The 25,601-nt window shown below is 40.6% G+C and overlaps 1 protein-coding gene across 6 annotated transcripts in view; it reads right to left on the minus strand.

The window, feature by feature from the left end:
• Nucleotides 1-293: 293 nt before the first annotated feature.
• ARMC3 (armadillo repeat containing 3) overlaps nt 294-25,601 on the minus strand; it is a 74,347-nt gene continuing 49,039 nt past the window's right edge. For 2 of the 6 annotated variants that reach the window (XM_016124708.2, XM_036228139.1), the window contains 9 exons: nt 19,043-19,292; nt 15,638-15,774; nt 14,618-14,786; nt 12,032-12,132; nt 11,233-11,334; nt 10,700-10,795; nt 4,700-4,900; nt 2,613-2,775; nt 294-871 (listed from right to left, as the gene is read on the minus strand). In XM_016124708.2, the coding sequence (XP_015980194.2) occupies nt 662-871; nt 2,613-2,775; nt 4,700-4,900; nt 10,700-10,795; nt 11,233-11,334; nt 12,032-12,132; nt 14,618-14,786; nt 15,638-15,774; nt 19,043-19,292 (1,429 nt within the window). In that variant the 3' untranslated portion in view covers nt 294-661. Of the gene's footprint in view, nt 872-2,612; nt 2,776-4,699; nt 4,901-10,699; nt 10,817-11,232; nt 11,335-12,031; nt 12,133-14,617; nt 14,787-15,637; nt 15,775-19,042; nt 19,293-25,601 lie in introns of all 6 variants that reach the window. The other 4 variants (XM_036228140.1, XM_036228138.1, XM_016124703.2 and 1 more) reach the window with 2 other exon arrangements.

The following is a 25,601-nucleotide window of genomic DNA, read 5'->3' on the forward strand; positions in this document are numbered from 1 at the left end:
TGTCACCCAGTGTTGAAATGTGTTAAAAGCAAAATCGAAGTGTTTTTTAACTGAAGGTATATTTCCAAGTCAACGTAGACAGGACAAAGAACAATGTTTTGGAAATAGTTTTTAGAAATATTTGTAGTTCAGTGAAGTATGGTAAACAGTATTCTTACTAAGTTTTTAAAAATATGAACAAAAATGTTTAGAAGAGAATTTTGTAATCCTAAAATAGATCTATAAATATTCAAACTAGTAATCATCTTTATGCAAGTGAGAAAAGGTGACCAGAGAGATTAAAAACCATCGGATTTATTTAACCAAATGTCCCTGAATGATGGTCACGAAGCCACAGATTTGTCTGGGAACAGCAGCTGGCTGTTTTTATACAGGATTCTCAAAGGGCAGAGATGCTCCTCATGAAACAGTGGGGTGGATTGATTTTGACACTAAGCTTTTCACGAGGAACAGCGAGCATAATATGATCTAAGCAGACCAAACTTTAGCCAAAAACCTGAAGTCAGAAGCACAACCAAGTCAACCCAAGTGTTCTCATTTTGAACAGGGGGTACGTTTCTAATATGTTTATTTAAAGAAATAAAATCAACGGGTGAACTTCATAGAAAGTATATATAGGTTAATTGCTTCTTTGAATTCCTTTTGTGTCCATTTGCTAGTTTTAGAGAAATCTGTAAAGATCTGCTTCTCTACTTTTTAGCTTGATGAGGCCCCCTGGGTGGAACATGAGGTCAACGAGGTATACTTCTGGAGGAGGGAGACCCCCAATCACTCCCTTCTGAGATTTATTCATCAGCTTGACTTCATTCCAAGCTCTGCCGTATTCCCCTCGAATGAGAGAGCAGCCGATGCCAATTTTATCAGCCAGAGCCTGTGAGAGAAAACAAGGGATCAACCAGGAGTAAGGCGGGAGAGGAGTGGAGGAAAATCTTTAGTTGTAAGGCCCACCTTAACTGAAGGTGTAATAAACAACTCTTGCAAAGACGTGCTTAGAGAGGAGGCTGGGGAAAAAAAAATGAGGAATATCGTAACAGAAGCCCATAAAATGTGGTGATTTCCCTTGTTCCTCAAGATTCTGTAGATTCAAAATCTCTGGGTAGGTCCTGCTGGGAAGTGACATTTTTCAGGCAGTCACACCACATTGTATCAGCACAAGATTGATCATGTCATTGGTGAAAAGCCATTCCACGAGCTTTCAGCACTAGTGCATCTATCAATCTTTCCACGCTTCTAGGCTGCTCTTTGGGTGTGATACACAGTGGAAGGGACCAAACTGGGGGGGGGGGGGGACCTGTTTCTAGCCGATTTATTCTGTGTGATGCCATGGAGCAGGAGGAACACTGTGAGTGGCTGGTCCTTCTTGGGCTGCCTGCTGCCACCTCCTCGGGGGTTTGCTTATGTTTCTTGGAAGTTGTCTCTTCAATGCCATCCTGAGTTGGAGGTTATTCTAAAAGGATAACCTCGAAGGTTAATCTGGAAACTTCTTGGACACATCACAGCAGATAAGAGAGCTGGCTCAGACTGCCTGGGTTTGAATTTTGGCTCAGCCACTTACGAATTGTCACCTCAAACAAATGACTCAGCCTCCCTGTGCTCCCATTTCTTCATCTGTGAAATGGGGATAACAACATTATAGCTGCCTTCCTCAGATGTAATGATAAAGAAACAGCGAATGAATATTCAAGTGCTTAGAGCCTTGAATGCTGGCTCAGAGAGAACACTCAATAAATGTTCCTTTAATTAGAAGGCAAGATTTGCGTTGTTTTAATAATCTCTATATTCATTAATTAATGTAATTTATCTGAATGAATAGCACTCTGTGATGCTGTAATTTCTAACTAGAAATATAGCTTGGGCTTCGTAGAGGTTTCTGGCAAGGAGCTCTATAAAGCCTTGGAATTTCCTAAGTCACAGGGCCACAAAGGTGTCTTTTGTTATGATAATGAGGGGACTTTCGGACCACACCTGGGGATAGGGCTGGTTGCCAGGAGAATCCCATGTGATTAGAGGCTTGGAACTTCCAGTCCCACCCCCTTGACCTCGAGGGAGAGAAGAGAGGCTGCAGGTTGAAATCAATTGTCAGTGGCCAATGGCCTCGTCAAACCCTCCTCTTTTTTCACCCAAACTATTTTATATTTCCCAAATGGCCCACTGACTCTCATACTTGTTTCTGCTATTTTGTATAAAATGTTTGCTTTGTTTAGAGTACTCTTGTATTTCTTCCTTACCTGTTGACATCCTGCGTAGCCTCTAATACTCAGGCTGCGCGTCAAGTTCTCTCCTGGAACTTTTTCTGACATCACCTTAGAAACCACAAATCTGGTTTAGGGACCCCTTGCACATGGGAACTGTCATGCCAGTACTTTTATATTCCCAGACTCTAGAAGAGATCCCGGCCTAGAGTCAGTATCTAATAAATGTTGAATGGACATGCTTTCAATAGTCTGGCAAATATATATGTGTGTGTGTGTGTATATATCGCAAATATAAGTCAATCGACATAATAGGATGAATATTATTATCCAGTTAAATGTTAGCAGCCGGCTCAGTCCATTATGATAAAAAGAAAACATTTTTTACTTAATGGCAAAAGAGGCAAACATCTTAAATACCTTGAAGAGTAAAGCTCGGTGGTAGAAGATTCCTTTTTTTATGTGTCCAATTGGTATGACATTGGATTTAAGCTGAAATTTTAGTTCACTTATATGAAGTTCCCAGCTGAAATCCTGCAGTTTGTCTTTAGGAATTGTCCCGCCCATTTTTTCTGCCACATACCTGTGCCAATTACATTGAGATCAAAACAATCAAGTCTAATATGTCACTTTGGATGCTTTCAGTGTAACTATAGGTATAATTATATGTATAAAAACTATATTCTTTGTTTTATCTTTTAAAATGTGCAGACTATAAGCAGGTTAACATTATGTTTATACTGTTCAAAATATCATATATAAACTGAAACTCTACCAATTTCATTCAACACAAGGAAAGAAATGAATGCTAATTTTCCCAATACTCATAACAAGCTACAAATCAATGTCACATTAAATTTGTATCAGTGAAGTTTAAAATTTTTATCTTACTCTTATAAAGTATTTTTAAATGTTTCAATCTGAAATCCGAGGCATCGTATTGACACGTGGTTCTTCTTTTAAGAAACTTAAACTCAGAGACAAGACGGACACATAGGAAAATTTCCCATTAGATTCACCAATATTTTCAAGTTTTATAAATTTTTCTTTAATTGTATTATTTTTTAATTTAGAGAAAGACATGGCATTTATGTAACACAGAAGTTGGAAGAGAGAGGGGCAGGCAAAAAGAAGAAGTGAGTAGCCGTTAGGTCAGGCGGCAGATTGGAGGTGGTGTACTTCGCCTTTGGGCTTCTCCTAATATTAGGATCTCACTGGAGAAGTTAGTAAATGTACCCACAAAAATCCTCTGCAGACTAAGGCTACTGCTGGGAGTAAAGGTAGAATCTCAAATTTTAAAGAAGGAATTTCCTCTGCTGTCTATGCAACGCCGGGAAGAGCAATGGGGAAAAACAAAAGGAGAGAAAGCCACTGACATGCTGGGCGGTCCCACCTGGCCAGGTGTCGGGCGATCAATGCTAGCAACAGAAGGCCTGGGGGCAAATCTGTATCTTGGTGTGGGCACAGATTTAAAACAACGACAACAAAAACCACACACACACAATTATTTGGGAATGGCGAAGAGTATTTCTGATAGGAACGAAGCATGAGAAAATTTGACAAATGTTGAAATGAGCTAAATTGGAGTTCTGCTTGACCCACCAGTTCTCAAGGGCGTCAGGGAAACCCCGGCAGCCAACGACGTTCTGGCTGACAAGAAGCCAACGACCTGGCGGCTGCGCTTCTCGCAGGTGCCGCATCCAGGTTTGATGACTGCGGCTCGCTTCTGCTTGGAGTAGATACGAGCTCCCACGGAGACGGCAGCTGCCGCACGATCCAGCAGCTTACCTACTGCTTGGTGCCAGTCTCCTCCGTTTCTAGAGATTCCTAATCCTGCAGCTACCAAGTCAAGCTCTCCGCTTCTCTTCGCAGAATCAGATTAAACGCTCTGATTACGAAGGCACCTTCACAGCTTACGCAGAGCACGGAGCCTGGCCGAACTTAGAACGCTCACGCTCCCACTTTAGAGCAGTGTGAAACACATAACATAAAAACCGGGGTTGGCTATTTATACTAGGAGATAAGTTGAGTTAAGAAGTAATTCACAGTACACTTCTCTAAATTGTGAGCACCCCATAGATCCAAAGAATGATTTAATTTTCAAAACTTCCCATCATTTATAACTTCTTCAGGATCACATTGAAAGATGCTTTTCATGCTTTAGCTGGAGAAAATGACATGGGCAATTTTTTTGCCTGTTTTTCTTATTTAATTTATTTAATAATTTTTTTTTAAAGCATAGTTGGCATATACATAGGCATTTTTCATTAGGCAATTTCCAGCTCTTAGTTCTGATTCTTGGTAGAAATATGATTTAAAATAGAAATGAAGAATTTTTTCAATTCTTTGCGTTTCTGCTTCAGAGTCAGAGGCAGGGAGCTGTAGAATTCAATGTTATTATAGTGTACTTATCTGAAAATTGGCTAGGAAATGTAAACCACTAAAATAAAAACTATTTTTCAGAAATTGAAAATGTATACACACACACACACATATAGACAACTTACTTGGCAAGAGCCTCGATCTGTTCCTTTATACTGTTTATGGGCAGTATTGACTTGGTCACTTCATACACATAAACACAGAAGTCAGGATCGAAGGGAGGGTACCATTCTTTCTCAGGGCTTCCTTCTCCAGCCCATTTTGGTACTGTTATAAGCTCTTCCTCCTCCTTCACTTTTTCCTCTTCTTTTTTCCCTCTGCCTTTCCTGTAAGAGTAAAGAGCAGTAATCGAAATCACAGAATGAACAGGCACTAACTGTGCTCTGAGTTAATCTGAAGAGCATCCCAGAAACACAGCGCTCATGCCTCAATAGCCACACCGTATGTAGTTTCCAAATGTTCGACAACGATGACAGTTTTCGAGTCTCTGTAGTTTTCGGGAGAAATTAATTTTCAAGAGGACACTACACGATTGATATATGTTATAAAAATCATATATTGGTCTTCTGCACAATTGTTTAGCAAGATGTCTGGTGCATTGCAGGTATGTAATAAATTTTATTGAATTGGAAAAAAAATAAGTTGCCTTCTCAGGGAATCCATGCCACTCTTGTATCACCCCTTGCTTCCTTTTGGAGTTGAGATCTTTTGCAGGAAGAATGTGGATCACAATTTTTAAGAAAAAGTGATCCAAAACATGGAAAAAAAGAGCAAAACAAAAATAAGGATGGCGTGAACTTTCTATGTCATAAAGAGGCAAAGATTCGATGAAATTTTATATAGGGACATGTACTTGTTCTGTGCTTAGAAAAAAATGGAATGCACTTAGGAAACAGTAAAGATACTGTTTCATTAAAAAATGGTATGAATTAAAAGTTCCAGACTTAAAGAACTTACTAATTAACTTACAGATTTGTGTTTAGTAGAAACACAAATTATTTCTGTCCAGCAGAATAAATACTCCTAGAAGCTGCAGTTTTTTTTTAAATGTAACTTTGCAATCTTTTCCTAACATTCCTTAATAAAATACCTAGCTTCCCAAATGTTCTCTGAAACAGTACTAACATCTTACTGATTCTCCCATTAATTAATGAGCTGAACAAAAATAATGGCATGAGTTCTCTTTCCAGGTAACATGGATAAGGACACTTTGCCCTGTCTCTCCCACCGAATACAGTAACAAAACCTGGACAGGAAGCATGCAACAGCTATTTGAAGACTCTGAAAAGTAATTAGTAGCAGGAAGATCAGAGAAGACATTGAATTACTACTGAGTTGTTGCTGAGTTTAACTTTTTATTTTCATCTACTGTTCTCCCAAGCTGAACCAAACATAGCCCCAAATCTGGAAGTGGGCATTGGTGCAGACAGAAAAAAGCTCAAGAAGGAGAAGCCCACTCAAGAAACAGGAAAGAGAGGGAAAGTGGAGAAAAGCCCCCCTCCCTTTTTTCTTAATTTCCTCTATTTTCTTGTGCCCCAGCACTTAAGGAATGCTAGAACAGTGGTGACAGTGGGGTCCTTAGGAGCCTAAAACTGCCTTATACCCACTCAGTCCTCCTGTTGTTTGGCTGTAGATATGGATGCAGTCGCGGCAAAGGTGTATCAGGGCAGGGGTAAATAAAGTTTTTGGCTTGAGGACCAACAGGGAAGCCCCAAGGAACCAGAAAAGACAAGGGAGACCATATAGAGAAAAGAGCTCAGGAAAGCAACCCTATAAATTTGTTTAGGAATTCCTAAGCTTACTCCCAAGCTGTGTATATATGGTTCTAACCCTCAACAGCACACACATTGACTTTGAGGACGGAACTATGGACTAGAACACCACCTAAGCCCCAAACTGGACACTGGTTGGCACACATGCAGGAATGACGCAAATTGTGCTGCAAAGCCTTGGAGAACAGGACTGACAGTGGAAGGACAACCCACAGAACACTGGTCGGCATTGGAAGACTGAAAGCAACTGGGTCAAGCGCCTGCTAGAGCGCAAACACACACACACAGGAACATTCCTTTTTGAATATATGTAAGACATATAAATAAGAACTGCAGGACTTAAAACACGATATTACAATCTACTTATTCGGCAGACAAAGAACCAGGAAAATCTCTGCTCGTATGGGAAAGGACTGTGGACATCGATGCCGAGGTGACACAGGTGTAAGTAAAATGTTCCAACAAGTCAGGTTAAACACTCTTGAAGTGAACAGAGTTGGAAAGTCTCAGAAAGAAATAGAAGGTATACAAATAGGATTTTGAAGCTAAAAATAACAGTAACCAAAACAGAAGAAAAACACAACTCCCTGAATTGGTTTAATAGCAGAATGGAGATAACAGGGGAAAGAATCGATGATCTTGAAGATAGATCAAAAAAATTATCCAATCTGAACACCACAAAGAACAAAAGATTGAAGAAGCAACTGACAGAGTCTCAAGGACTTGTGGTGCAATTAAAGAAAAGATTTAATACTGGTGTCATCGAAGTCCCAGAAGAAGAGGAGAAAGGATGAAGTAAAAAAAGAAAAGAATAAATTAGGGCTCAGATGGCTTCCTTAATTCGGTTAAAGACTTAAATCTATATAGTCAAGAATTTTAGTAAATGTCAATAAAGTAAACCCAAAGAATTCCATTCCCAGTCACATCAAAATCACACTATTGACAATTAAAGACAGAACAGATGACGCAATTGTCTATGTAGAAAATCCCAAGGAATCTATTAAAAAAAATCTCCTAGAACTAACAAGTGAGTTCATCAAGGTTTCAAGATATAATATCAACACACAAAAATCAATTGTGTTTCTATATGGTAACAACAGACATGAAGAAACCAAAAAAGCTTTGGAGCACTTACAATTGCTCCAAGAAAATTAAATACTTGGGTATAAACTTTACAAAATATATAAAGGATCTGCGTGATGAATATTAAAAATGCTGTTGAAAGCAATCAAAGAAGATCTAAATAAATGATGAGACATACTATGTTCATCGATTTAAGATGCAACATATTAAAGAGGTCTATTCTCCCCAAAATGATACTTAGGTTTCATGTAACTCCCATCGAAAGCTTAGAGGAGATTTTTGTAGACATAAAAAATCTTATTCTAAAATTTATATGGAAAGGCGCAGGCCCTAGAATAGTTAAATCAATCTTAACAGAGAAAAATAAAGTGGGAAGAATCACTCTAGTTGATATCAAGGCTTACTTAATAGCTACAGTCATCCAGACAGGGTGATACTGGTAGAGGGAAAGACATGCAGATTAATGCAACAGAATGAAGGACCCAGAAATAGACCCACTAATATGCTCAATTGATTTTTGACAAAGGTGCAAAAGCAATTCAATGGAAGAAGCATAGCCTTTTCAACAAATGGTGCTGGAGCGAATAGACATGCAGGATACTCGTGGTGATAGAATTGTTCATTACCTTAATTGTAGTCATAGATACATGAACCTACAGATATGATTGAATTCTATAAAACTAAACACTCATGCGGACGTGGAAGTAAAACTAGAGGAGCCTGAATAAAATCATTGGATTGTGTCAATCTATGATACAATCAAATCTAAACATCTCTAAGCAAAAATTACTATTTCCCAGCTATATCCTCTTAACCCCTTTCTTTTTTTTTCAAGATGAATAAATGGAACATAGTCACAAACATAGTAAGAATTTTGTAAATTAGAAACCGATGCTAGGATGGTCAATTGGAATGGCAGCAAGGATAGATGGGTTTACCCGTTTTCTGAAGTTACAGGGTAACTTCATAGGGTTAGAGACCTTGGCCCCATGATTGCACAGTGCCACCTATAAAACGAGGCAGGTGTATTTCTCAGTACACTGCATGCGCTGCCTGAAGTAAGAAGAGTCATTGGGCATGCAGAAGATGTCATCCAGTGCACTGGGCTAAGCACATCAGGAAGGACAATCTTACTGAGCGATTAAAGAAACATAATTCACTGGAACTCCTGAACTGTCATTTCCTGCTGCTATAAATACAAGTATTTCATTTGGACTTCTTTCCCATGAAAGCTGCCAAGTTATGTGAATAAGGGTCTCATGTAAGTACATGAATTTCATTTCTAAACAAATATGGAAATGAGCACTTAGAAATTACAAAATTAACTCCTGTGAAATTAATCCTCAGAAGGAACATCAATTTATGGTTAAAGATAGCAGGGCTTTCATCTTTCTTGCAGAGACTTTAGCAAGACTAGCTCAGAAAACAGAGATTTGCTGCGCTAATTCAAAACAATAGGGGTACTTCCTACGTTCATAGAAGAATGAGTAGGTAGGCAGGCAAGCAGATAGAGAGATTTGTCTGGCCCCAAATTGTGTATTGACATTTTCAAAGTTTAAGTGCCTTTTCCTTTTTGATACCATCGACTATTTGAATATATAAATTACAGGGCAAGGCTGGAGGAAGACATATAAGTCATCGATCCGACCCACTTGGAATTTCAATTTAGGAGAGAAGACTTTGGTATGCGAAAACCAATCAATACCAGGTAGTATTCAGTAAATTCCACGTGAGTGATAAAAATAAGAAATTCGAGGAGTTCAGTGTCGAAAGAAATCTATTCCATCGGGTGTCCTACTCTGCCCCATCGATTCCAAAAGCATGAGTAGGGGGTATTGTACAAAGAGGAGATACAACTTATTCTGGGCTTAGGAGGGTACATAGTGTGCGTGGACGTGTTGTTTATTTTGTTCGTTGTCTGTCACCTCTCAGGTTCTACAAGGGCAGAAGTTTTTGTTCACTGCTATAGCGCCAACTTGGTAGATGCTCAGTAAATACTTGTATTTTCCATTCTACAGATGCGGGAACTCAAGCAAAGAGAAGGTGACCTATTTGCTGAAGACATACAGTATATAAGTGTGGGTCTTGTCCAAAATAACCACTTCCTGTAAGAAAGTCCAGATCCGGATTCTCTTGAATAAATGTGATTGCCTAGCACTGCGCTAAATCCTGGGGGTGAAAAGGGAAATTATTCCCGTCAGAATGTGTTCTTGTCCTCAAGGAGTCCTGAGTCTAGGAGGAGGGAAGCATGGAGCAGCCACGGAGCAGCCACGGAGCAGCCATGTGAGGAGGAGAAGGGGAAGGTGAGGAGGGAAAGGCAGGGGAGGTGGGGAAGGGCACAGAGCGTCAGGGCTGGACCAATAACAGTGGATGACAGCAGAATAATGAGCAACTGAGACTGACAATAGAAAATAAAGTCCGAAACAGAAAATAAACGGCTCTGAGGCCGGAGGAGAGCAAACCACGGCCCACACCCCTCAGCAGACCTTCCGGCACAGTCTCAGTTTAGAAAGTAGGTGCTTGAGACACGTGCCAAGTAGCCCCAAGACCACTGAGGTTCCGAAGGGCTGAAGTCAACAGTAATTAAAGGGCCGTGGTGTGTGGCAGGAGGTCCAGATGGTCTTTGGAAGAATCCAGGAAAGTGCTCACGAGAGAAATACTATGTTTACAAATATGTCAACAGGTAGAAGGTACATTTAAAGTATGCCAGGCCTAAAAAGCACGAAGCCACGTTGTAATCGTTCCGATCAAGTAAGAACGTGGCCCCGTTTCACCGACCTCCCTCTCGGAGGTTCCCACAGGGTCCAGGGTTTCCACGAGCAAGATGGGGAGGGCCTGTGATAGCACAAGGCAGGGAAAGGAGGGGAGACTACGGTCCAGCTGGCGTCACCACCTGCAAAGGCAGACAGTAGCGGACACAGAAAAGTTAGGTTGATTATTAAACAGGGTTGGACTTTTAAATGACTGACGGGAGACCTGTTTCGTGCAATCATCTTTGAATTAAAGTGACTGTTGGGCTTTCTGGTGATCAAGTGACCTCTGTGTTCGCCCAGAGGCAGAAGAAATTCCTTCTGGGTAAGTTCGAGAGATAGTGAGAGATGAAAATAAAGTTAATTTTAATTACATTTCATGAGTCCTTCCTAATTCAACATGCTGACTTTCTAAGACAAGTTTCCTATTTTAAAAGCCACCCCTCCCTTCCACCAGGTTTGTTGGGTAACTAAAACTTGACCTGATTATAATTAGAAGAATAAATACCGTAGTCCCTACCTTAATCCTTTCTCTTTAGTGGTGCCCTTGCTAAGAGCAGTATTTCGTCCAGAAGTGGGTTCTGATTTCTCTTCTGTGGGAGATCCAACTCCAGCACTAAAATGATAACTATTTTTTCTTGTCATTTGAAAAAAACCACAACCAATTTAAATCACATGGAAAATAGCAATACATTACATTTGCAAAAAGGCATCTTATAATTTATAAGGCATTTTCACTTCCTTTATATGTTTGATTCCTCTCACCATTACGAAGCAGAGCCCAGGCATAATTCCATTTACATATATAAAAAAACTAAGCTTGCTCACAGACACCAGGTCATGTGTTCAAGATCTCACTGTCGGTTCACAGCAGACAGAATGTCAAACCAGGTTTCCTGGTTCCCTTTCCAGAAATCTTTTCCACAATTATAAAATTATATTACTATAATAAGAATTAAGTTACTTAAATCTAAAATCTGATTTTTTTTTTTTGCTCCCAAATTAAGGGGGAAATTATTTGAGTATAGATAAAAAGATCTTTTTTTTTTTTACCTGGTCTTTTCTTTACTTGCTCTTCTTAAAGAAGAAGAAGAAGAAATGCTTCGCCCATAACCAATGTCTGAGGACTTATCTTCCGTAGATGGAGGTGGAGAACTAAAATGTCACATACTCGAAATTATGGACAAACTAAAATAATTTATGTGTCAATATCAGCTTTGTCCTACGAAATAGATTTTTTTCCCCCTGAAAATTGTATTTGGAGCTGACTTTTAACCATGACATATCAAGTTAAAAGCATAAAGGAGATGTTAAGATAAGGCAAAAAGAATATTAAAATGCTTTTTATGAGTTTAAACAGGAGATATTTTTTAAAAATCGGTTACATAAAATGTATTATATACATGTATCGATATGTATGGCCGTTTTAAGGAAGACTGTTGAAGCTTTAATTTTCACCTCTACTATTTACTTCTTATTATATATATATAAACACTGGGAAGTAGCTGTATATTTGCATATAGTCCTGGAGAGTTGTCAACATAATTCATCTTGTTCGCTCCTATCTGCTTCTACTGTCTTCGGTCACTTCATGTCACCGGAAGCCCTGACTGCTGAAATACACGTGGAGGTGACCGATAACAGGCAGTCAAGGGAGAAACCACAAAGGTGGTTATTCCATGGTCCTTACTATGTCAGTTTATGGACAAGTGTTTATTTTATTGGTGATGCTGAGATGTAGAGGGAAAAAGAAAGATATCGTACTGGGGATCTTTATGTAGCCACGTGATGACGGACAAACAGAAAACGATCTGCACTTCCCCTGCACCCTGCCCCAACCCCGAAGACTCACACATCAGAAGATTTGCTATTAACTAGGAGTATGGCTCGGATATCGTTCGGTTCTTGTAAGCAGAGATCCTTCAAAGGCAAAAGTTTGGTGCCAGGATTTATCTGCAGATAATTTAAAGATTGAGAAGTAATGCCCGTGTGGGTTTTATTTTTTAACGAGTACTGATAGGACATGTTCTCAACTGTTTGAAATGTCTAATTTCACACACACACACACACACACACACACACACACACACACACGTGCGCGCGCGCACTCACAAGTCGAAACAGGACCTTGGAACTTGTGGACATCTTGCCTTTGAGTAGGATATAACCCTCCCATTCCCCACAATCTCTATTGCTTTACACTCAGTCATTTCACACCATCGTTATCAGTGCAGTCTCTGGAAGCATTTGAGTTTACAAATCTATCTATATACATAAGGGAGAACTTACGGTCTGTAAGAGTAACTAATTACTAAACAGATTGCTCAAAATGTAGTGAGGATAGCTGAAAATACACTAGCAATTTTACCAGCCTGCCGAAGATTAGGCCACAATACTTTCTGAACCCTTTTCCCAACCATATTATAGTTAGATCCCTCTTTTATCCAAGATACGTTTCATGATCCTTTTAAAATAAGTCGGAGCATGTCATTCTTCTGCCCAGACCCTGCCACGGTTTCCCACATCATTCAGAGTAAAGGCCAAAATCCTCCCAGTGTCTCCCGAACTTACACGATCTGGTCCCTCTTTGCCTCTCTGATTTAGTCTCCACTACTCTGCCCCTTGGTTCACTCAGCTCCAGCAACAGACACTGACTTTGCTGTTCCTTAAACGCACGAAGCATGTTTATACCCTAGGGCTCGATTGCTCTGCCTACAGAGCTGTCCCCCAGATGTCTCCTTAGCTAAGTCCCCTGCACCCTTTCCATACTTTTGCTTAGGTGTTTCCTCTCGGTGAGGCCTCCCTGACCACAATTTCAAAAATTACAACCATCGACCCCAGTCCTCCCCGGCACGACAGAGCCCCCTTAGCCTCTGCCCTGCTTCCCCCCACCCCAGAGCTCTTATCATTTCAATCACGTGACGTGATTTATTTACTCGTGATGTTTATTGTCTGTCTTTTCCCAGTGCTGTCACATGAGAGATCCTTCTCTCTCTGGTTCACTGACATGTTCGAAATCTACAATATTAGAATGAATGAATCAGAGAATTCTCCTTCATAAAGGATACTGTCTCTTGAACTTAAAAAAAAAACTCATGAATAAATACATTTTGTCTTAGTTTTCTGATCCATGGCAACATTTTTCTCATGTGTCCTCTGTTGTTTTTTCTGCTCTTTCCCTCATTTTTCTGCAAACATCTTTGTACTGACGTTGTGCCAGTCCTTTTTAAATGATCTGTCATTGAACGAGATGGGCTTCTCAGAGCAGTGATTTCTCAGTGGGGTGCGTGCGTGCGTGCGTGTGTGTGTGTGTGTGTGTGTGCGCGCGCGCGCGCGCGTGTTGTGGGGTACGGTGGCAGTGGTGGCCGGGGAAGCAGAAGGAAGAGCTGCAATGAAGCTTCAGGCTAGCTGTTTTTCATTATTCCAAATGCCTGTAATTCCATTACCATGACAGAGTGTTTCCTGCAAATATGGCTTAGCTGTTGCGATTCTTTTTATGGCCCCATCTCCTCTGCTTCTTTGAACCAAATTGGTCCGAGAGGGCTTCCGCTGCCAGCCTTGCTCCCCCGAGTTTCTGAGATTCTGCATGGGCCTGGCAAACACATGAGTCTGGCTTGTCTATTTCTGAGTTCTCCCATCACCTTAGGAAGTATATTTTTTTTGTGGTGTTTTCTGAAATCTGCCACAACTAGCTCTCCTGTGCTTCACCCCGCCCCCACCCCCATTCTTTCTCCTGACCATCTTCTACCTGATCTCAGAGACTTTTAGGAATTCTTAAATTTTTTTGAAATCTGCGGATCATATCAGTTTCCTAGTTCTGCCTAAAATTGAATTTATGGGTTTAAAATTTCCCCCCATTCTTATTGCTTTTGGTTTCCAGAAGAAATAGAAAACGCTGGCTTAAGCAGCAATGCCAAAAAGTCCTCAGGAGTCTAATTTTTAGCTTCTCGTTCTCTCAACATTAACACCGAATTGCACTATATATTGTTTTAAATATCATAATCGGAAATGCGCTTAAGTAAAAGAATTCTTCTACATTACATTTTTAAATTCAGTATTATAATTTGGTTAATTTCAATTAGATTATAATTAATAAAATGGAAAAAACCATACTTCTGTCCTTATCATCGACACTGAGTTCTAGAAGTAACAGAATCCCCAAAACTAAAAATGCTGCTTCTTTCATATCTTCTGTGAAATTTGAACTAGCACAGCAACCTGATTTAAGCAAAACTAATCAGATTCTAGTTAAAAGCATACATGAGTACAAAATCTTATAGTCAGACAAAGTTAAGGATGAAGTTCTGATTTCCAAGTATCTGTCTTTAAAACAATATAAATTATGTTAGGTGGTTAGGAAATTGCAATGTAATGGCATCATGATTAAAGAAAAATTATCATACACACTAAAAAAAAATAAATGAGTGCTCCTACTTACCCGACCATAATCATAGAATCCGTCACCAATTATGTTACTTGATGACAAGTAGCCGGTTTGGCTATATTTCAGAGACAGGTTGTTGTTGAGCAATTTGTTATAAGCTGCTTCACTGAATTTATTTTTTCGACTTACTGATAGATTAATTTCTTCAAGGATATCTAAAGCCCTGTTGATATAAGCAAAAGGCATTATTTGCTTTACATACGCAATCCAACATTAAGATCTCATTTATGTACCTAGCTAAGATCCTGAATGAAAGGTTGAAATGGAAAGGTTAAATAAAGCATCCTGTGTTTTTAGATAAAATAATACTGACAGGGTTATAAAAGACAAATCAATCCTTTTTTAAAACAGACATGTCTTGTGATAACTCTTCAAACAGTCGAGTAGGACACTTTCCAAAAAAAAATTTCTTCGTTCAAAGCAAAATTAGCATTGGACTCCAACTTTTGTAGTGGACTAGGCCATATCTATGAAGAATAAAAATGGCTAGAAGTAGGGAAAAACTGTGGTACCAGAAAACTCTACCTGCTAAAATGCTAAAAGCAACTACCTGGTCCGCTGCTGGTAAGGATTGATTTGGTGAGGCTGGCCAAGTATGTAATTGTGATGAAAAATTTGGGGTCGGGGAGGGAGAAAAACAGAGATGGTCGTCGTGGGTCACCCACTTAATTTTGCCTTGGAAGTTGGGAGACAAATAGGATTGTGCCACAATTGCAGAGGCAAATGAAAAAGATGCGTTTCTCAAGACGAAAACATGGAAATGGGAATGTTGAAGACGATTTTGTAAAGGTGGCAAGGGAGACCCCGAGGTGGGGAGGACCGGAGGAGGACCCCGCCTCTACCAGACACCCCCTTCACAGGTCAGGCCCGTGTGTGACACGCAGAGCCCCCTGAGTACCCCACAGGCTGAGAGGCTGAGCACAGACACCGCTCGACCTTCCTTGGTCCCAAAGCGTGTGCTTCTTCATCTTCCGCTCTTCATCTGAGCCAGAAACTTGAGACAGCGCCACTCACCCGAGCCTGCACAATTCTGTGGCCATCAGCTCGTCGCTGGCACAGACCGTCATAGCCCAGCTCGCATGTCTTCTAACTTCGTCGTTCTTCGAGCGCAGGAGCTCGACGAGGGGCTCCAAGCCACCTGAATTCCTTAGCTGAGAGGAGAAACCGACCTTTTATGCATCAGGAGAATATCAACCTTAGGCTTTAAAAAACGTGTCATTATTTGATTGTTTAAAGGTTGTAGCTATGTAAAAACATTTGAGGATGTGTCTGTATTTAGATTTATTTAAGTCAGGGGGGAAATCAGTTGCAAACACTTAGAGACGGGAGCCCTGTTTTCTGTTCAAAGTTAACAAGAGGCCATAGTAAAGTAATCGGGGGAGGTCACTGTGATCTTGCACAGGGCAGGACTGGGGAGAGGGCCAGCTTCTCGCTGTCTACAGGTAGGATGTCCTGTTATTCACTTGAATCCTCAACGCTGAGCATCCATTTAGCCCTGAGGTAGGCAGAAGGATGGTCCCCTGATGATGCCTTTGTTTCAGGAAGGAATTTTGCAGGTGTGATTAAGTTAAGGAGTCAAGATGGGGAGATTGTCCTGGATTAACAGGTGGGCCCAGTGTAATCACGAGGGTCTTTAAAAAGGAAGACAAGAGTGTGAGGACCAAAGAAAAGAAATGCTAGGAAGCAGAAGTTGGAGTGATGGGGGAAGGGACAGCCAAGGAACGCAGGTGCTGGTAAAAGCTCGAACGGGCCAGGAAGTGGGTTTTCCCCTAACGTCTCCACAAGGAACACAGCTCTGCCAACACCTCAATTTTAGCGCATAAGACCCATTTTCAGACTTCTGACCTCCCAAACTGTAAGGTAGTGCTACTGCTTTAAATCATTAAGTTGAGGTGATCCGTTATGGCGGCAAGAGGAACCAACGCAGGCAAGTGCCACTTGTGTCGCTGAATCCTGCCACCAAGTCGGCTGTGTGGCCAAAGCAATACTGAAGCAGTTCCCTAGAAAGAGACCCATTTCTGTCAGTCTCGCACTTCTCTGTGTTTCTCCAAAAAGTGAAAAAGAGAAGAAAAGAATAAGAGAACTGGACAGAACTACATTAGTTATATTATTAATAGATATCACTCATGTGTAAAATTATTCCAAACAAACAAACAAAAAAAGATTTGACACAGCTCTTGTTTCACTGTATGAGATGCAATACTCCATCATCTGAGCGTGGAGGACAAAAAGAATATTCTGCCAGTCTCTACGTGTGGTACCTGAAAACAACAGCCCTTGCGAGATATGACACATCTCCAATCACTTTCTTCTCACACATGGGGACTCTGGCAGAGATTACGTAACTTTGGCATCTTAGAAACATTTCCGAAAGTATCTTATGCTTAGGGGGCCAAATTTCTGAACATTTTTATTTTTGAATACAATACATGATAACAATCTAACTCCATGTGTTCTTTTGGCAAAAAAAAATTGAATTCATTCTTCTATTCAGTCATTCATTTCATTTACTCATTCAACAACTGTTTGCTGAGCACACGCTACGTGCCAGGTGTGTATTAGTGACATGGACACAGTCCCCTTTCCTAAAGGAGCTTATCACAGTCGCTCACACAAGGTCCACAGAATGCGAAACGGAAGACACAGAGGCCTGCATAGGGCACGATGGGAGCATAGAGGAGGACGCACCCACATTCGAGGGCAGGATGGCTGAGCTGGGTTTTGAAGGAGAAACAGATGTTTATCAGGTGGACAAAGGTGAGACTAGCTTCCGAAGCAGAGAAGTCAAAGACGTATAAGTAAGAGAATTACGAATAGTATGGTATTTCTGCAGCATAGAGCTGCACTTGGGGAGAGACCTTTGGCTTACGCAGGCAGGTGCCTTTCACTGAGAATCCTTGCATTATCACGCTAATCAGCTTAATTTTTACCAAAGGGCAAAGGCATGCCATTGGAGACTTGTGGTGATGTGATGAGGGCCACATATTTGAAAGACAGCCTGGAGGCAGTGCAGGAGAGAGGAGGTGGCCGGGGTAGGGAGAGCATTAAAGAGTCATTGACAATATTCCCGGAAACAGATGGACTACTCAGCAACTTGAACAGAAGTGTGACCAAGACCCTGTGCTCCCGATGCCTAGCATAGCGTCTGGGACATGGTAACTGGTAAATTAATATTTGGTGGCTATCTTACTACTTTAATGGATGATCACAAGTAACCGAGTCAATGGCCACGAAGAAGACAGAAGAGGAATGACTTGGTAGTTGTCTGAGCAAACGGCGTGGCGTGAGAGCATGGGCTCTGAAGTCAGGAAGATGTGTCCTCATATCCCTGATCCATCACTTACCGACTTGGCTTGGAGCACATAATTTCTTTAAGCCTCATTTTCCTCATAAATAAAATGGGGATTACAAACAGACCTATTTCGAGTAGGGCTTAAATGAATATAAAGTGCTTACTTAGTCACAGTATCTGGTGCATAGTAAGTGCTTAGTTAATGATAGCTATTGTCATTTATATTAAGGAGAGAGGAACAAAGTTCTAGCCTGTTTCAATGAGTGCCACAGTGACAAATCAATATGAGAAAAGCAAAAGATAAAAAGACGTTTGTAGGATTATATCAAACCCTTACGAAGACTTAGTAGGACCAACCACAAATACCAAACACATTTATATGATGGACTTATAAAAAATGCAATTCCGTGTATTAAAACTTTGAAATATAAGAGAAACAAAAGAGTCTGCGTCACCCATATGTATAATTTCAAAAATCACAGTAAAAAGCCCACCTGTTTGTCTACCACCTGGCTTAAGAAATGGCACATTTCGATGACCTTGACCCCGTGTCCTCCTCTGAATCACATCCACACCCTTAATCCCCCAAGAGCAAACCACTTCCTTGAACTTGGGTTTAATCATTCTTCAAAACTTTTCTCTATAGTTTTAGCTTATATGACCATATGCCAAAACAACATACTTCTTAGCTTTGTATATTTCTTAATGTCATATAAACGGAGTCATGAGATGAATCCTTCCGCCGACTGGACTTTGCTCAGCATCAGGCTTGTTGAGATTCATCTCTGCTGACGTCTGCAGCTACAGTACGTTCACTTTCAATGATGTGAGATTCCATTTTGCGAATATACCATCTTCTTAACAACTGGACAACTGGTTTATTTGCAATCGTTTAGAGCACAGAGGCAAGACATTGCCTTAGGTACGCGTACTTAGAAACAGAATGCTGTTTCTACAGGGTACGCTCGCCTTCTCTGTTGGGTGACGCCCATGCGTTTTCCAAAGCGTTGCACCGGTTTTGAAGGAGCCAAATGAGGGCTGGGTTCAGACCCCTGAAAACGTTCCGAACTAACCCGCCCGCAAGGACAGACCAGAAACGCGAGCGCGAGTGCTGCTCAGACTCTCACCTCCGCGCGGGCCTCGGCGTCGCACGCCGTCGCGGCCACGGCCAGCGCGGCTTTGCTCTGCACCACGGTGTTGGCGGAGCGCAGCGGCGCGAGCAGGGCGCCCATGACGTCGCGGCTCTGGATGCTCCCGCGCAGCGCCTCCTGCGTGGCCATGTTCGTCAGCACCGTGGCGGCGTTGGCGATGGCGCCGTCTCGCTTGCTGGACAGGGTGTTGATTAAGGGATCGATCGCGTCGGCTTCGGCAGCAGCGCTGGGGCGATGAAAGGAGAAACGAGTGTCATTCGTCCAAGGTCAAGAAGTTATCTTAGGAGGGCTCAACTGAGCTTTATGACACAAATGAGTACTATAAATACAACTTTAGAAATAAATGAATTTACAATTTACAGTGAGATGAGCCCAGGATTGAGGTGCTAGTGATTTAAATGGAGTCTGGGGAAATGTCAGGTATGAACGAATTTAAATAATCCTTTTCTTACACCTACAGCTTCTGGTTATAGAAAAATGCATGGCTACTTCTTAGAAACCCTTTATAGCTAGCTGTTCATTTTTTAAATCAGTGATACTTATAAGACAATGCAATACTATTCAAAGAAAGCCTATTAAAATATTCCTAACGAGTGAGAAAACAGCGCTTTAAATAGAAATGAGTGAGCAGCATGGGAAATCCTAAGTTAAAATTCTTTAGCCCATTCTCCTTTTTTCAAATTAGGTTGTTAATTGTAGGCAGTTTTTAACATTTAAAGGCGGTAAATCATTTTGCATGTGAGTGTTGCTTTTACAAATTAGAAAGCAAAAATCAAATCCAGGCTACTGACATAAGTAGATATTTTCAGTCTGGTAGGCATATTCAGTTGTTAAATTTCCTATTTCTAGTATAAAAAGACTACAGTTATTCATTAATATACTAATATTTTCTTAGAATTAGAAAACCTAAATTTCCTTTTAAGAACACCATACATTCTATAGTCCTTGATTAGTAAATACTTAAAAAGCTCATAAAATAAGTGAAAATCAGGAAGAGATCATTTTAACGAGTGGAAAACTATTTAAGTAAGCGTTGTAATGTTTGGAATGGCTTCAAATAAGAGATATTCTAAACAATAAGATATATAAAGCATCCTGGTTTTAAAGGATGACCCCAAACTATGTGTTAAAATCCATTTAAGTCATCATGGGGGTAGAGGAAATCAAGAATAAAAGCATACTTGAGACTCTAATAAGATCAACATCTCTTTTAAGCTTATATTTGACACATTTTTTTCTCATTTAGGATATTAATAACCAAAATTGAAAAAAACAAGTGAGGCTGTAGGATTGAACCTATCACCCTGTATTCTAAAGAAATCAATTTAATTTGGTACTGTCAAATTTGCTGATTGTGAAGGGGGAACTGACAACCTCAAGTGCAGAAGTTATCACCATTGTCCATCAAAGAGAGAAAACAAATAAAATCTTGATAAAGAGACTGGTAGCTCCAGGTGAAAGGAAGCTGTGATATGGCACAGACCGGCTGTCAAGGAGCCTGGACAGCAGGGAATGGGCAGGAAGGAAATGACTAGCGAGGGCAGCCATGGAGAATGAAGGGCTTGGTTGGTATTGACCCTGAAGGCACCTCCTACCCTTGGTTCATATCAGACCATCGAGAAAACACATCATACTGATACCAAGGCAAAATCAGCACCTAGCTCCATTTCTCCCATACTTAGGGTACATTTAACCCATTCTTGCGGAATCTCTAGGAAGGCGTCCCTTAAATGACATGTAATCAGAATTTGTTGATATAAAAATATTGGGAGGAAGGTCTTACATCTCATCTCACTGTGATAACTGAGGGCCAGCATTTAATTTCCTTTCCTAGGGGATATGATAAACACTTTTAAGATAATTTCATTTTTAATTCTCTCTCCTATTATTAATTGACATGGTGGTCATTTGATTTTATGAATAAGGGAAAATTTGGGGGCTCTGATATATTTATCAGAAACTTCTTGTATTTAACTTAGTTGAAACATTGAATTAAAAAAAAAAAACTGCCAGCAAGAATTTTAAATTATGCATGTATTCTAATTAATTTATACTTTCACTTTTTCAAAAATCATTTTTTCCTTTGGTTTATTTTCAAGTACTTAATGCAATCACTTCCTTAAAAACCAGATATTTTGTAGTTTTCAATCGTTATAAACATGCCTTGGCTAAAATGCACAAATCCTTTGTCACTTAATGGTTTTTCCTTCAACAATGTTCACTTTGTAAAACATCTTGGAGAGGAAAGAAAAGGCCAACAGTGGAGGTATTTCAGTGGCATCCATGACAGAAGCCAGAAGTATATTAGATAAATGCATACCAATAAATCCTCAAAGGTCTTGTCTTTTCTGTGTATCAGGGAACTTTTAGAAAATATAAGTGAGTACATAGGGTTGTGCCACATTGTTTCGGTTTTCCTTGTTTATTTAAAAAAAACGCGGTCATGGAGATACAGGAATTTTCATCAGGCGTGCCTCTGCTCACGGCCCTTCTGCTTGGGTTTCGTCTCTACCTTCGCCATATACAGAGTGAGATTTGGCTTTGGTTCATTTATAATCCACCTTCTGCTCTTTTCTTTGCTCTTTATGGGGGCAGTAAAGGGAAGTACATAAAAAATCTAGCTGTTTAAAAGAACAAAGATTCTAGTACACGGTGGAATGCAGCTTTTACTAAATTGAACATAACTGCCAGCACAGAAAGACAAATCACACATGCACAGCCGGAGAACCACCTGCATGATGTGTACATATCTGCCCATAATTTACGTGCAGCTCTATCTAAGTGTAAAAAGCGTTGCTGAAATTAAATTTTTACGGTAAAAAGTCAAGCTAGTATTCTTATCTTCAAAAACACTAATTTCAATTAGAGAAAGAGTGCAGAATTTATACTTTTAAAAAAGACTTGCATCAATTTGTCTTTCAAACCCAAGACATTCTCTTTTCTTTTTCTCTGTCTTATATACATATATATATATACACGAGCTGAAGCCTGCCGTATTTTAAAGACACATTTCACTTTCCTAGATCATACGGCAATATCCAAATGAACGGGACAGAAGTCAAACTGCTTTGTTACAAAATCCAGAATTATAGGGCCATATGTTATCACGATAATCTGAAAATAATTTCTGATATTTACTATCATTAGTCTCCATCCAGTTGGAGCTTAACCAAGTTTAAAACGTAAATCGAAAAAAGAACCAAGCTAAACACCAACACAGGGAATGTATAAAAACATCTGTTTGTATCATTTGATATATGTATAAAGAAGTGAAGTTTGACATGTCATGTGTATCCAATCTATTACCAAGTCTGGACTATTTTCCTCTTCTGTATTTCTCAGATTTCTCCCTTTTTTCCATCTCCATCTCTCCGCTGAATCCAATCCAATATTCTCTCGTGTGGATTGGTACGAATACTCTCCTAACAGGTCTCTTCTCTTCCCTCCCTCCAATCCTTTAGCTGTAAGTAATCTTACAGCTAAAGTGCTCTTTTACAATAATAAATATGATCATATTTTTCCCCTGCGTAGAACTTCCATGGTTTCCCATTGCTCAGATGAAGCCCCTGAGTTCTGCATGCCCTCGAGGCCCTGCAGGAGCTGAGGCTGCCTGCCTTCCCTGCCCATGCGCCCCACAACCCCTTCCGGCTGCTCTGTACTCTGGGCCTCTGACGACCTGCAATATGCCAGCTCTCTCTCAACTCAGGCTATTCCCGTACGCTCTTTCCACATCCTGACCTACTCTGCACCTCGAATATCCTCCTCTTTATCTTTTGAGATTCAGTACAAATATCTTTTCCTCAAGGAATCATTTCTTGGCCCCCAAACTAGGTTAGGTCTCTTTTACACAAGCTCAGAGCATTTGTTGCTAAACATACATATACTTTTTTGTTTGTTTTTAAAAAAATGATGTTTGGCACAAATGTTCACAATCCAGAGAATGGCATTCATCTTGAAATATTACTTTATAGCACACATTATGGAAAGAAATTCAGCACAAAGTTTTTCATATAAGTCTCCAAGCCCCACAATGAAAAAGCACTTACAGCATTGACACTGAGAACATTATTAAGGAAAAATCCAATTACACAAATAGCGTCTATTTTTGGCTCACTGAAAATACTGTACAATTTCGCGTCTGTGTGCCTTTGCACTCACGTTCCCTATGCCCGACACACCTTTCCCTACCCTCCCGCAAGTCTGCCTGGGGAACTCCAGCTCACCCTTCAAAACCTGCTCAGCCATCCCTTCCTCTGCGAAGCCATCTGTGACCCTCACTACCCCTCCTCGTTAATCACTGCCTCCTCTGCGCTATGTCTGCACCTGGTACCTACTTAGTGGCAGTGTTCGAGTCTTATTTATATCCCCAGTGCTGACAAGATCAATATATTTTAATTGACTTGAATAAACTCAAAGGGAGCGACGGAGAAAATCTCTGTGGGGTGTTGAGAAGGGGTGAGGGGAAAATACTCAGCTCAGCTTTAAGTTTGCAAGAAGGAACAAGACTCAGCAAAACTGGGATCGCCCCTTGTATCATTTACATCTGCTCTTGAAATCGGGTTATTGCCTCCCCTCCCCCAGTGCTTCTGTAATTGTATGGCGAAGAAATTTTCGTGTGAAGTTTTATCTTGAATTTTGGACACGTCTTAGGGACCTAACTATTTCACATGTCGAGGAGTGTCTGTATTTTTTCTTCGCGCACATCGTTGACTCTATTTTCGGTTGTGTCATCAGACGACACTATTTGGTACCTCTCAGAATTTGATCTTTGTTGCAGTTTCGAGGTCCCCATTTAACACATCTGCAAAGGCTGGTTACATGAATCGAGGGTGACCTTGGGCAGTACAGAAATCTGTTTAACAGAGCCCACATACAGGGTAATATGTGGAACCTGACGGCACAGATGGTAATATTGGCAATCAGAACCTTGTTTGTTAACAGTGATTGCAACCATTCCCACCAGCATGACTTTTCATATGTCTCTGTGAGTTCTGTCGCACCGAGGAAGACAGATTGGCAGCAGACATACTACTAGTGGTCAGGAGAGGTGCACAGGCAGCAGTGACTCAGGATTGACATGTTTAAGCCTTGCAGACTCCCGCGAGTCTATACAGGTGCTTGGGGGCGGGGTGCTGGCCGTTATGAGAAACAGGTCCCCTGGTTATCACAGCCAGATTTGGAATGCTGTGAGCAGGATTCCTGACTCTCGTTCCAGCCAGTTTTTCAACAAAGGTAATGATTCAAGATGTTGAGTGTGTACGTCAAATTGATCAATTTCTGGGTCTGAAACGACTGTGACCCTGCCGCAGCCCCACAGCTGCGGAGGACTGGAAGGTGTGCCCGAACTTGGCTGACCTCCAGGACTGACGACAGTAGCCAGGAGAATTTTATCCCTTTTAAGAAATATTGTTTTAAAAAGCTAATCAATAGTAAGGAAGAGAATCCCAATTAATTGCCAGCAAATGCTTATAATGTAGAGTTTTTAAGTAACATATTTAAGTAAAACCCAGCCGTAGAAACGAATGTGTAAAGTTTTGTATCCTATAGCAAAATAACAATGCAAAAAAAAATTGTTTAAGTATATGAAACTAAATTATTCCTTTTATACTGATGTCGCGCTAGCGCACGATTTCGAGACTTTCAGAATGTGCTTCTCTGCCATCGTTGCTGTGACATTATGGTTTCTCAAGAGAGAAATGCTAGTTGCAAAGAGACCAATGCACGCAAACACAGCACCTCCACAAACAGCATGCGGGATTTTGTCACCAATTATGAGGCAGTCGATCAAAGTCTAGGGAAATCAAATGCAATTTTCTTACAAGTGACATGGAATCCTTATTGACCTATCTGTTCAATCACAATACTTCGCTCCCATACATGCCACCTTCTGCTTCCGAAGCTGGAATGCCTGCCAATAATTAACCAGCTGCCATTCGCAAAGAACGACTGTCTTCATTTTGCATGGCTGACTTGTTTCCTGATAGAATAGGAATAATGGTCAAGGTGTTGTAATATCATAATAAATGGCTTTTGCAGTTACCAAATGTTTCTGTTTAGCCTGGAAATCAGTCTATTTACATATCCGTAGATGACAAGGGACAGAATCCCAAAGTAATTAGAGATACCATATTGTTGATTTTCTTAACTAAATAATAAGGACGCCGAATGCCCTAGTGTGACAGCAAATAATAAATAAAAAAAAAAATCCCGGCATTTGGCAGGATTGGCCGATTCTCATCAGCTCTAATGTCACTTCTGCAGAGGGGCCTTCTTTGATAAGCTCTGTGCCATTCCCTAAGACCCCTCTCACAGCCCCGATGCCACGCATGCCCCTCTCTATGACATTGTGCCGCTTTATCTAATCCATACTGTTATCACTTCTGAAATTACCTTTAAAACAATCTTTCGTGTATTGTGTCTCCCTGACTAAAATATAAGTTTTATGAAAGCAGGGTCATGGAACCTTTGCCATGTTTCCCACTGTCTCCCACAGCCTAGGACGGAGCCTGGCACATGAAGAACACCTGAGAGTAAT

This window comes from Rousettus aegyptiacus, unplaced genomic scaffold (assembly GCF_014176215.1).
Source record: "Rousettus aegyptiacus isolate mRouAeg1 unplaced genomic scaffold, mRouAeg1.p scaffold_m13_p_10, whole genome shotgun sequence".
Classification (NCBI taxonomy): Eukaryota; Metazoa; Chordata; class Mammalia; order Chiroptera; family Pteropodidae; genus Rousettus; species Rousettus aegyptiacus.